Source organism: Schistocerca cancellata, chromosome 5, assembly GCF_023864275.1.
Source record: "Schistocerca cancellata isolate TAMUIC-IGC-003103 chromosome 5, iqSchCanc2.1, whole genome shotgun sequence".
NCBI classification, from domain to species: domain Eukaryota; kingdom Metazoa; phylum Arthropoda; class Insecta; order Orthoptera; family Acrididae; genus Schistocerca; species Schistocerca cancellata.
Window position 1 is genome coordinate 473,870,721 of NC_064630.1, and position 14,210 is coordinate 473,884,930.

The 14,210-nt window shown below is 45.1% G+C and overlaps 1 protein-coding gene across 5 annotated transcripts in view; it reads left to right on the forward strand.

The window, feature by feature from the left end:
* The window catches only part of LOC126187586 (nocturnin), a 399,558-nt gene that overhangs the window by 353,613 nt on the left and 31,735 nt on the right, over positions 1-14,210 (forward strand). Inside the window, exon 1 of one of the 5 annotated variants that reach the window (XM_049928763.1) lies at positions 10,649-10,764. The exons of the other annotated variants lie outside the window; for them this stretch is intronic. Coding sequence (XP_049784720.1) covers positions 10,667-10,764 — 98 coding nt within the window. The 5' untranslated portion in view covers positions 10,649-10,666. Of the gene's footprint in view, positions 1-10,648; positions 10,765-14,210 lie in introns of those variants that run through there. 5 annotated transcript variants of the gene reach the window in all.

Consider the following 14,210-nt stretch of genomic DNA (forward strand, 5'->3'; position numbering starts at 1 on the left):
CGGAGCAGCCGCAGCCGGCCGCTGTGGCCGAGCGGTTCTAGGCGCTTCAGTCTGAAACTGCGCGACCGCTACGGTCGCAGGTTCGAATCCTGCCTCGGGCATTGATGTGTGTGATGTCCTTAGATTAGTTAAATTTAAGTAGTTCTAAGTTCTAGGGGACTGATGACCTCAGATGCTGGGTCCTATAGTGCTCAGAGCCATTTGAACAATTTTTTTTTTTTTAGTATCCGTGCGGTTTGAGGCGTCATGTCACAAACTGCGCGGCCCTCCCGCCGGAGGTTCGAGTCCTCCCTCGGGCATGGGTGTGTGTGTTGTTCTTAGCGTAAGTTGGTTTAAGTAGTTTGCAAGTATAGGTCCCTTAGCAATTCACACACATTTGAATATTTGAATAGCAACTACTAGAAAGGAACATGAACGTTTCTCCCCCTGGAAAGGGAGTCAGTCACGGTTCCACCTCAATAGTCCTTTGCTATTGGCTGAAAAAGAGATTAAAATTTGGCTTTGTTTTGAGTACACACTATCTGATCAAAAGTATCCGTACACCGCTGTGTATTTCGGAATTCACCATTCATGTCCCGAGAGATGGACCTACCACTGTAAAAGGACGCGAGATGAATTATGTTGTCAGTAAAATGGGTGGTCATGAAAGCTGCCTCCTGGCCCTATGCATTATTACACTACTGACCATTAAAACTGCTATACCAAGAAGAAATGCAGACGATAAACGGGTATTCATTGTACAAATATATTATACTAGAACTGACATGTGATTACATTTTCACGCGATTTGGGTTCATAGATCCCAGGAAATCAGTACCCAGAACAACCACCTCTGGCCGTAATAACGGCCATGATACGCCTGGGCATTGAGTCAATCAGAGCTTGGATGGAGTGTACAGGTACAGCTGCCCATGCAGCTTCAACACGATACCACAGTTCATCAAGAGTAGTGACTGGCGTATTGTGACGAGCCAGTTGCTCGGCCACTATTGACCAGACGTTTTCAATTGGTGAGAGATCTGGAGAACGTGCTAGCCAGGGCAGCAGTCCAACATTTTCTGTATCCAGAAAGGCACGTACAGGACCTGCAACATGCGGTCGTGCAGTATCCTGCTGAAATGTAGGGTTTCGCAGGGATCGAATGAAGGGTAGGGCCATCTGAAATGTAACGTCCACTGTTCAAAGTTCCGTCATTGCGAACAAGAGGTGACCGAGACGTGTAACCAATGGCACCCCATACCATGACGCCGGGTGATACGCCAGTATGGCGACGACGAATACACCTTTCCAATGTGCGTTCACCGCGATGTTGCCAAACACGGATGCGACCATCATGATGCTGTAAACAGAACCTGGATTCATCCGAAAATTGACGTTTTGCCATTCGTGCACCCAGGTTCGTCGTTGAGTACACCGTCGCAGGCGCTCCTGTCTATGATGCAGCGTCAAGGGTACCCGCAACCATGGTCCCCGAGTTGACAGTCCATGCTGCTGCAAACGTCGTCGAACTGCTCGTGCAGATGGTCTTGCAAACGTCCCCATCTGTTGACTCAGGGATCGAGACGTGGCTGCATGATCCGTTACAGTCATGCGGATAAGATGCCTGTCATCTCGACTGCTAGTGTTACGAGGTTGTTGGGATCCAGCACGACGTTCCGTATTACCCTCCTGAACCCACCGATTCCATATTCTGCTAACAGCCATTGGATCTCGGCCAACACGAGCAGGAATGTCGCGATACGAAAACCGCAATCGCGATAGGCTACAATCCGACCTTTATCAAAGTCGGAAACGTGATGGTAAGCATTTCTCCTCCTTACCCGAGGCATCACAACAACGTTTCACCAGGCAACGCCGGTCAACTTCTGTTTGTGTATGAGAAATCGGTTGGAAACTTTCCTCATGTAAGCACGTTGTAGATGTCGCCACCGGCGCCAACTTGTGTGAATGCTCTGAAAAGCTAATCATTTGCGTGTCACAGCATTTTCTTCATGTCGGTTACATTTCGCGTGTGTAGCACGTCACCTTCGTGGTGTAGCAATTTTAATGGCCAGTAGTGTAGATACACACTGCATGCTCCCTGAGTGGGATGCGTTCCTGTACGACCAAATAATTGCACTGTTCTAGGCGCTACAGTCTGGAACCGAGCGACCGCTACGGTCGCAGGTTCGAATCCTGCCTCGGGCATAGATGTATGTAATGTCCTTAGGTTAGTTAGGTTTAAGTAGTTCTAAGTTCTAGGCGACTGATGACCTCAGAAGTTAAGTCTCATAGTGCTCAGAGCCATTTGAAACCAATTGCACTGTTTGGCCGAAACGCTATTACAATGTTCCTTCCTTATTTTAATCCGGATGAGATAGGTCTCTGCCTTTAATGATCTCAATGATAAGCTGGGCGTCCTTTCCAGCCCATGCACTACTGAGCACTAATTGCTCACCTCTTTCCTCCACCTACATTCGGTCTCTCTCTTTTTACGGTACATCCCAGTCCGTAATTTAAAACGCATTGTAACATTTTAGAATCGCGCTGTCCACTTTAGCACCATCTTTTACAAATAATATTCTTTCCATGGCTGCTGTGCCACTCATCGTTGTAATTCGCCTAGGAGTACGCCACCATTATCTCCTGCTCCTGTTGTAATAGGAGCTGGCGTATTGTGACTTCTCTTGAGACCGAACAACGTATGGATCAACATGGTTTCCACAGGCAACGGTAGTGAGAAAAGCTGCTTGTTGTTGCTGAGATCGTAAGGCAGTGGTTAGCAGAGCTTAAGCTGAGACTGTGTTTCTTAACTTCCGGGAAGCCTTCGATACAGTTCCGCTCCGTCGCATAGTAAACAAAATACGCTCATGCGGAATATCTGAAGAGAAACACCACTGGACTTAGTGTCTGCTAGCATACAGTACCTAGTATGCCCTGCTTAATAGCCAAAAGGATAGGTAGCGTCCGGCATGCCCCAAGGAACTGGGATAGGGCCGCCATTGTTCTTGCTATACATGAACGACTGGCAGATAGCGACTGTAAGCTTATCACATTCTTCTTAGACCAAGCAATTGTTTAAAGGGCGGTAACAGCGTTAGAAACTAGCTACGAAATGCAGAAAGAGTTGGGCATGATCACCAACCATTGCTACCCTTAAGAAAACGCTAAATAACGAAGGATATTAGCACATTTTGGGGCATTGTGTACTGCGTACAGTAGAGGAACAGCTCGGAGACTATGAGTGCTTGTACCAGCAAGACAGTACACTCTGCCAGAAAACAGCGTCCATAGGGCATTGGTTTCTGGATAATAACGTTCCTGAAATGAACTGGCCTCCCAGAGTCCCAACCTGAACCCAGTGGAACACCTTTGGGATAACTCAGAATGTCGACTTCGTTCTCGACCCTTCCATGCAACATCACTACCTTCTCTGGTTTCTGGTCTTGAGGAAGAGCGGACTGCCATTACTTCAGACGCCTAATTGAACGTGTCTCCAGCAGAGTTCAAGCCACCATAAAGGCGAAGGCTGGACACACCTCAGCCCCCATCTTATTCTGTTACTCGCTCCTGTGAAGGGAAAGCGTTATGCAGATCTTAGTGTCACTCGCGTCCATCTTGAAAAGTTTTTATTGCGTTTTACGAAAGCGATGTTGGCCTGATATATTCGACGATGCCCTTTGGCTACACTGACTCTAGGATCCTCCTAAGAAATACCAAATTAAGATAACCTGAAATGCCAACGCATCGTTGAAAAATAAAAAAAATAAAATTGCAACCAAGACTGTTTTTAACTAATACGGTTAAGAAAGGATAGAAAACGTGATTTTTACCGGGACTTTGAGGAAGTTTTGACGTGCAGCATGGCGAGTCCCGCGTTGGTGTCACCAGAGATGAACACGGGCGGCCTCCAGAAATAGGAGAGAGCGTTCCAGAGCGCGATACGGCGCGCGACCGGTGCCGCGCTGGAGCCGTCCAGGAATAGCGTGGGCAGCTGGCTGGCTGGAACTGCGTCAGCCACGGCGCGTGTCCGTGCGGCGGCCGCTTTCATCCGGTGCGCCGGCCGCTGACGACAACAGGACGCTCCGCTGCCCACCGCACCGGCCTTGTTAGCAGCTCAATGGCAGCCCGCCTCGACACGTTCAATGACGGATGACGTCACAATAACGAGGTGCCACTTTGTCTATCGATTTCACAGTGTGACGTGGCGCAGCACCTGTTGTCTGCACGAGGGACCTGCTATACACTCCAGAGTTTCGTCACCCCTCAGTCAGTACCGTGTAAAATGCTATGCTTCGCTAGTCACAGTTATTTGTCAACCAGTTTTCCCGTAATACGCGGTCAGAAAAAAATCACAACACCAGGAAGGAGTTGTAGGCATAAACGAAAGTTGGCAGATGTGTATCTGCATCAGAAAGATGACGTCTATTCATATTTCGCGCCAGTCATATAAGAGTGGGTGAGGATGCATATCAGGTTTGCTTTAATACGTGCTTTAACGGTCGTGAGCGTTAGGAATCTTTAGATTGGACGTGGTGAGATGATTTTTGAACGTGGTCGTGTAATAGGGCTACGAGAATCTGGATGTTCCTTCTGCGACACTGCAGAGAGACTTGGCAGAAATGTAGTCATTTTACATAACTGCTGCCAGCTGTGGTCACGAGAATATAGGGTCGCAAGAAGACCGGCCTCCGGACTGCCAAGAGGCACTACCGAAAGGGAAGACCACCGTATTCCGTATATGGCTCCGGCGCATCGCACTGCTTCTGCAGCAGCAATTTGAGCAGCAGTTGACACCACAGTGACACAACAAACGGTTAGCTCAAGGACAACTGCGAGCCACACGCCCTGTATGCATTCCGCTGATCCCAAACCCCCAATGTTTGCCACCTCAATGGTGTCAAGCGAGAGTTCATTGGAGGCAGGTTGGAGGTCTGTTGTGTTTTCTGATGAAGCTGGCTGTGCCTCGGTGCCAGTGATGGCCGTGTGTTGGTTAGGAGGTGAGCAGGGGGCCTGCAACCAACCTGTCTTCATTGTATTGTATGGAACTGGGGACCTAGAAACGACGGAGAGGCTTCGTCCCCGCCGTAGCCCTCAGTGATTCGCAATGCCACAACAGACTACAGCAGTCCACTCATCCCATCTCCGCCCCACATCGAACCCAGGGTTATTGTGCAGTTCGGCGCCCAGTGGACCCATCTGGGAACATCTCTCACCAGACGAGTGTAACCCCAATATGTGCCTGGTAGAGTAATTATTGTGTACGCGTACGTGGAGAAAGTGTTTGTGCAGCAATCGCCGACGTATTGTAACTGAGGCGGAATAAGGGGAACCAGCCCGCATTCGCCAAGGCAGATGGAAAACCGCCTTAAAATCCATCCGCAGACTAACCGGCACACCGGACCTCGACATTAATCCGCCGGGCGGATTCGTGCTGGGGACTGGCACACCTTCCCGCCTGGAAATCAGTGCGTTAGACCGCACGGCTAACCGGGCGGGCACGTGTCTTCATGCTAGACACGCTGGACGTACAATTGGAGTTACGGTCTGGGGTGTAACTTCGTATTACAGCAGGAGTACTCTCGTGGTCATTTCACACACCCTGGCTACAAATTTGTTCGTCAGTCTTGTGATGCGATCTGTTGTGCTGCCATCCATGAACAGTATTCCGGGGGTGTTTTCCAACAGGATAACGCTCGCCCATATACCGCTGTTGCTACCCAACAAGCTCTACAGAGTGTCGAAATGTTGCCTTGGCCTGCTCGCTCAGCAGATCTATCTCCAACCGAACACATATGAGACATCATTGGACAACTCACACATCCTAGATATTTGGTGTTTGAAAAAGACAGTTTACTATGGAATGTGTAACAGAACAACATTCTCAGCAGCCTTTGACACAACCATTGTTGTTATGGTATACAGGATGGAACCAGAAGGAACCATTCAGAAGTATTCGACAAAATCTGAGTGTGGTCTGGAGCAGCAAAGGATGTTTCATGCCTTCTTTACCTGATCATGACGGACATGTGGGGTATGTCATTGACACGTGCATGAATAAAACAGCAGAGGGTATCTCTAATATTCTCAGTTCGGCAACACGTTCAGTGTCACCGGTGCAACTTTGTTGAGGACTTTGAAAATGTACCGGCACGGAGGCTACCCTTGACCGATTCCTAGGCGCCTGAGGGTAGGCAACGCTTTCAGCACCCCTTAGATTCTGCGTGCCACTACAGCAGCACCCGCGCGTTATTCTTGTCCATATCGAGCGGCGGTGTGCCTGAAATGTTTGCCTCGGTCACCCTTAAGAAAACCGCGAGATTTAAACGCTGGGCGTTGCAGTAAAATCTGACGGCCTCCTCACCATACGACACATCCAAGGTGGCTTGGGCAGACTTGTAGTGAAATTTTTTGCTAATATGACATCATTAGACAACTCTCATAAACTTCTGTGCTCTGGCCCCTATATTACATGTATCAATATCTTGCTGTCTGAAGTGTCGCCGAACCCGAGGGTGACGATGCGGACGCCACGCTTTTGCGCCATTGCAGAGGAAACTTGTACACTCCTTTGACTCAGATTTCAGTTTCTGTGCAGCATTGGGAGACAATTACGAGGTTTCAAAAAAGTGACCCTTTAATTGTGTGGCGCAGTGTATTAACGAGAACTGTATTAAAATCGCTACGGTAGATCCTGAGATTAGCTTCCACACAAACAGAATAACGCGGCGATGGACTTAAAATTGGTAAACTGTATAAACCATACATACTGTGTTTCTGGAGGAACAGTAACTATTTCACAGGTGCCACTAGCATCTTTTGTGTGGCTTCCTTTACAGATATATCACATGCTTTCACGTGTATCCCATGAGCGCGACGATATGCGTTTTTTCGTAAATCTCGTCTCTGTGAATGAACACTGGAGATACCGCATGAGATAAAAGTAGCTCAATCTTTACAATCACATCTTTAAAATTAATGCAATTTAAGATACAGAACGAGACTCACACATAGGCGTCCAAACATGTTTGCGTGAAAAGTGAAAGAATAAATAGTTTGCAGAATGAGGTGTTTATAAAAAGAAAATAACTTACTTCACAAACACGGGAAACTTTCAAACGGAGGTTCCAGCCCCAACAAGATGATAATGATATGTATAACCATAAATAGTCCATTCCTAAAAACATACCTTGTATAGCTGCCTCTACGAACAAATAAAAACTATTTTTGACAGCGCGATCGCAATTTCTTGATGTAAAGACTCCATACTATCTAGTGGCATATCGCAAAAAACGTCCTTTGGATCACGCCAAATGTACTTTGACAGATTTCAAACAAAACGCTGATAATTTACTCACATTCTTTAATTAATACTGGAAAATAAAATACAGATACTTTATACTAGTAAAAAATGTAAAAAAGATTTACTCGTATTATACATTGTTTCCTTATTTTCTTAAGAGCAGTATCGCCACAAGCGCGACAAAGTTTGTAGTGACGAGTCTTAGGAGTGTCACATTTACTGTGGTTTCACAGTATACGTAATCGAAATAAATTCTATCAAGTGGAGGCCGGCGACGAAAACTTCCTTTTCACAACTTACGGCTTGTGATATCATTTCATTTAATATCATTAATTTCTCTGGTTTTGGCGACGATCAGGCAACACCACGGGAGACGAACGTTGTGGCAACGTCCCTCTACCACGCAATATGACTACATGAAAGTAAAGGACGTGTCCACTGTGGCTTTCAGGTCTGAATTGGTTTGTCCTTTATGAACAAAATTTCGATTATTACTATTCACCTATATACGAAAGATCTAATAAAACGGATGTCTCACAATTTGCGTAAGCGGTTAAAAAGAATGGGGTAAGATGGATGAGCACCCCTCACAAGCCACGTATTTATGCAGTCAGTGCTGAGCTGCGCTTGAACTGGCGTAAAGTGCGACGCCACTAGAGCGAGAAATCGCGCTTTACATACGATGAATGGTTTGGGTGTGGCGAATGCCTGGAGAACCTTACCTGCTCTGACGTGTAGTGCCAACAGTGGAGTACGAAGGAGGCCATCTCGGCTGGGGGGGGGGGGGGGGGGGGAGTGTTTCTCGTGGTTAGGAAGTGGTCCCCTTACGGCGCTTAAGGAAACGCTAAATTTGGGCTGATATGAACACATGCAGTATGTGCTGCATACAGTACAGGAACAGTTCAGAGACGATCACTGTATGAGCATGACAGTGCACCCTGTCATAAAGCAGCAGCTGAGAGGCAATAGTTTGTGGACAACAACATTCTTGAAATCGTCTAACCTGCCCCGAGTCCCCACCAGTAGAACACCGGTGTTAGACTGTCGATTTCGCTCCAACACCACTGTCTTCTTTGGTTTCGCCTTTTGAGTAATGAGCTGTTAGTGGTTCACAGACATTTAAACACCTCTAAAGCGTCCCCCACAGAGGGTAGGCCGTCATAGAACCGAAGGGTGGACACACTCTATATTAAAGTCTACTAATAGGTGTCCGGATACTTTTGATCAAATCGTCTACACTACATTTGAGAATAACTATACAGCGAAAAGTACGTAGTAGTGAAGAGTATAAAATGAAAGGATGGTTTAACCGCAACAGCTAGTGTGGCAGATTTATATAACTTCAGAAATGCAGTGTGGTCTTGTTAAAGACCCCCTGCCCAGCAAATCTTTACGATCTTCTGGAATGGTTTTGTTTGTAAACGACTTTTCTGCTACCAGTCACGACTTTTTTATTTATATTTCACACGGCTTGTTTCGGGAAATGATTCCCATTTTCAAGCGTGTTTTTCTGTGACATACACCATTTTTACGTAATGATTTTGATGCGTGAGGTTCTGCTTTGTTCTTTTTACTTTACTGCAATGAATAAAAAACGCGCAATTTTGAGTTGGTTATCGATCTTTATATGTAGTTAGCGGCGAAAAAAATGATTCAAATGGCTCTGAGCACTATGGGACTTAACTGCTGAGGTCATCAGTGCCCTAGAACTTAGAACTACTTAAACCTAACTAACCTAAGGACATCACATACATCCATGCCCGAGGCAGAATTCGAACCTGCGACAGTAGCGGTCCGCGGTTCCAGACTGTAGCGCCTAGAACCGCTCGGCCACTCCGGCCAGCAATTAGCGTCGAAATTTGGAAGAACCTGTACTAACAGTTTTCGTGTGATCCATTTGTGCAGAATCTCTCACATGTTAAACGGCAGATACATAATACAGGACACCCATGTGGAAAAGTAGAGCAAATGTCGAAGAACTCCACTGACTAAATAAAGGGGATAAAATGGATGAGTTAGAACAAATGGAGATATATTCACATCACAGAAAACATGAAGATAAAATATTAAACGAAAAACCTTGAAGTGAATCAGTGAATTTCTTCAGATGCTTCGACAGTATACTTAAATAAAAATGGTAAGACACATAATTAAAGCGCCGTTGTAAAATAGATACAACAAGCAAATTATGATCTGGTTCAAATGGCTCTGAGCACTATGGGACTTAACATCTATGGTCATCAGTCCCCTAGAACTTAGAACTACTTAAACCTAACTAACCTAAGGACATCACACAACAACTAGTCATCACGAGGCAGAGAAAATCCCTGACCCCGCCGGGAATCGAACCTGGGAACCCGGGCGTGGGAAGCGAGAACGCTACCGCACGACCACGAGCTGCGGACAATTATGATCTGGATTCTTAAGACAAATGCCCTGTGTACAAAAGTATGTTGTACTTTGTGGAAGACCTATAACATTATCTCTGTCGACTGCACCTAAAAACATATTTTTAACTTTGTGCTGATCTGGGCCCACTGCGTCGTGAATGTCATATAGGCACTTTATGTATTACGCTATGAGAACAAGACGCTGCTACGTTCGATTATATCATTTATTACAGTAGGCCTATTTCAGCGTGATTGCCATTTTCAGGATAGCTGTGGAAACTGTTTCTGTAAGTTATTCTAGTTGTATACCGTGCACAGAAAATTGTGTGTGATATTTAACGTATGTGAGACTCTGCACGAACGGACCGTAAGAAAACTGTAAGCACGGGTATTTCCAAATTTCGCCACAAACTACATATAAAGATCGATAACCAAATATAAATTCCGCGTTTTTTATGCATTCCTGTTTAGTCAATAGAACAAAGCAGAATTCCACACTCAAAAATATAATCCAAAAATGGCATAGCACACAGAATCGTTTTCCGAAACCCACAGTGCGAAAAATAAGTAAAAGAAAATCATGACTGGTAGCAAAAAGTTATTTATGAACTAACCCACTTTTGTCACAGTCCCATGCTTTCACAGATTTTCTGGAAGTTCTTTGAAATGACGCAAGATAACAATAATTATTATTTTTATGTCGAGCATAAACAGGGTTCCTTGCTCGTGCTAAAGTATAAAGTAACACTCGCCGATATCACTGCTGTACTTTGCGAAACTCGGTACTACGCTCTTCGGACGCGCGTGTGTGTTTACGCGAGTCGCCGGTAGCGGTCACGTTGCCGCACTACGCGAGGGTTCCGCGCAGTGGAGGGGGTTAGGCGGCAGCGAGTGACGTGCTGTGACGTCACGAGCGCGCTCGTCCGGCAGGTAGTAAAAGCGCGCGCTGGCGCCCGCGGGGCAGTCTGCTAGCGGCCGCCGACCAGCCAGGTTCATGGGCATGCTCGACGTCGACTCGCACGTGGCGGCGGCGCCCGCGCCCGCCTCCGCGCCCTCGGCCGCCGCCCTCTGCTGCCAGTTCCTCAGCGCCGGGTAAGCTCTCTTCCGTGGAGGAACCGCTCACTGCTGACAAGGCAGTCGGGATGGCTGCAGAGCCTTGCAAATGACTGATGATGAAATGCGGTGTATTAAGTCACTTTTTAGGCGCATATCTCTCGTTGCTGATCTATTTTGAGCAGGTGGTGCCCCACGGCTCGTAAATATTTGAGAGAAAAAAAAGATACTCAGAATCACCAAGACCTGTTGATGAAGTAAACATGCATTAATTATTAGTTTCGATCGGCCAGTCATCATCAGGTAACATAAAATTATGTACATCACCCCGTTTCCTCGCATACGCAAGGCACTGTGATCCATAATGTCCTAAAGCAACAGTAGTTTACGTGAAAACACTTTTTTGCTTGCAGCACATGAAATTATTATTTTATTTATGGAACCACACACGTTTTTGAACTTTTTAATTAGGTATCTTCAATAGGTGTCCTGGAATATTAGATAACTTCACGTTTTTACAAATAAAAAGCCATGTAGTATTCGAGGACACCTACTGAAGATGCCTTGTTAAAAACAGTACACGTGCATTAGTAAAACAAAAATTTCGTGTGCAGCAAGCAAAAAAGTGTTTTCCTGTGAACTGCTGCAATTGATATATAACTGCTATGTAAAATTGCTGCCAGCCGGAGGGGCCGAGCGGTTCTAGGTGCTTCAGTCCGGAACCGCGCTGCTGCTACGGTCGCAGTTTCGAATCCAGCCTCGGGCATGAGTGTGTGTGATGTCCTTGGGTTAGTTAGGTTTAAGTAGTCCTAAGTTCTAGGGGACTGATGACCTCAATCTCTCTCTCTTTTTTTTTTTTTTTCTTCGAAACAGATATTTTGCATAGCTCACCGGCACAGTGACATAGCTTCGAACAGTCTACACCACTGTTTCTGATCCATATCACCTATTTCTAAATATATACATTGGTTTTAAATCAGAGTTGTCTTTTGTGTGCTTCGTATAAAACATTGTCTCACCTATTATCAGGAAGCAAACCTCTCGAGTGCAATAAAAGTGGAAAGCTTTCCTCGTACTTAACATGCAAAAAATGTAAGATCAGTAAATGGAAAAAAATATTAAAAATAAAATAATTAAAGAAATAGTAATACTGCCAATACCAAACGAAACCATTCAGTCCATTTTTTTCTACAAAAGAAAATGTAAAATTCGTTCAAGTTTCTTTTATTTAGTTTTCTGTTCTGTGCTTTTACATACAGACTGCTTGTTGCCTACAGCGCACAGGAATACCGTTTTACTGTTTGTTGTCCGTCATATTCGCAATATCAGTGACAGTTTTCTGCTGAAATTATATGTTATTGTATCGGACAATAAATCATTTAAAAAGAAGTATTTCAACGATAACTGAAGTGAAACTTCTTGGCAGATTAAAACTGTGTTCTGGACCACTCTGCCACACAGTTTCAGTCTGCCTGAAGTTTCAAATCAGGATACACCCCCCTGCAGAGAGCAAATTCATCCTACAGTTCTTGACATCTCCTTCACAACCCATTTTTTTTTTCCTCTTTCAATATACGCCGCTCCAATTTACCCGTCAACCCCCCTTGCACAGACAGGCTGATCATCTTAACCACAATGCCAAAAGTGAACATCTCTTTCATTTCCATAAAATGAAAGAAAAAAGCAATTGTCGAGACAAATTTCCCCCTCAGTCAACAAACCGATCTCCCCCAACTTGTAGTTTACAGTAGTAGTCTCTCGTTTCATTCACGAGTAGAGTATGGTAAGAGTGATTGCTTAGCTACGTCTAATCTAACTTCTACGACCTCTGGAAATATTCTGTGGTTGTAAGGTATTTAATATTGCTGGTTGCACTCTCTCAGGCAGTATTCATGTACATGTCGTGTAAGACTTCCGTCGCTGTTTTTCGTATACATTTAGCTTTGGCAACACCTGTACAATCATATCGATAAAGCAAAGCCTCTCTTGATGTACTGTGACAATTAATTTGATCAGTTAATTTCGAATCAGAATTGTGTTGTTGCGTATAAGGGCCTTGGGTAATGTGACTGACTCCAGCTGAATGATAACTTGTGTACTCATACACAATACCGTTACACAAATATTATGTACGTTCTCAGTGGAAGTTATGGCTCACTCCGACCTTTTTTCCCCATGATATCAAGGCAGCTTCAGTCGCTTACATACAGCCAGAAGTATGAAGGAATGTATAGAGTTTAACGTCCTTTCGACTTCTAGGTCATTAGGGACAGGGCATTAGGGAAGGTCGAAGGAGAGATCGGCCATGAACTTGCTTAAGAAATGATTCTGGCCTCGAGAAATGATGCGTGTTAAGTAAGTGAAACATGTTATACGTCGTAATATATCCTATCTGACGTTGGCTGTCATATTTGCTTCCAGTCCAAAAAAAATTGTTTGTATATGCGTATTTCAGCGGAAATACAGCACTGTGCTGTACGCTGAATAAATTTCGCCAGTTTCATCCAACTTTCGAAGAAACAAGTGCCGTACTTCCTACTTTAATAATTAAAATGTAAGCCAAATATAATAGTCAAGCTGTTCACAACATATGAATATACAGCGAGTTATCTGCAATTGTATAAGAGAAAAGGAAGACAGATTATTTAGCATCACAACGAGTTGAAACAAATACTGCAATACCACAGCTGTCGTTAACGACAAATATGCCTTTCGCTCCTTATCTGAAACACTTTCACGCTGGTATAGATCTGTAGGCTTTAACGCCCGCCACTATGCGACATAAGACTTCAGATCTGTTAGCACCTTCCTCCAGTCTTCAAATCTTGTCCACCTCAGTGGTGCAGTTCTCCTGTGAGCTGAACTTCACGCTCTCCCTTAGAGCGTCAGTGTGTAAGGAGGGGCACTGCGGAATAAGATCCCTGCAGCATTGAGCAGAACATCTCCGAGTATTCCTTTGTCATCTCACACATGTTGCTTTGATGGCAAGGAAGAGTACTTGAACAAATAAAAAGCTGATGTAATATCTTCAGCTTTATTGCGTGGTACAAACCATCACTACCAAACTTACGTTCGGCTAGCGAGTTATCCATAAAGCCGGACTACTGCGTACCGAACATTACTGCTGAGTCGTTATCGCGTGTTGGCCGTTGCACATACGGCAACCGTTAGCAAGTAACTTCGGACTTAATAGCTGCCATCAAAGCCAATCATGACACTATTGCTGAAAGGACTCCCAGTAACTACGCTGTAGAAGCTGGAAGAATTTTCTGCGATATCGTGACAGAGCAGTGTACAAAACAGCGACGCAGAGAATACGTAATCGTGAGACCTACTGTTCGTGATCCGGCTTCGTCGTCCTCTACATTTTGCACAGCAGCTTCGAAAATTTCAGACAAAAACTGGTAATAGAATAATCATCATTTCCCTAGGTATCAGTCCCACAGAAATCTAGGCGATAAAATAGGCAAACAACAGCTCGCACA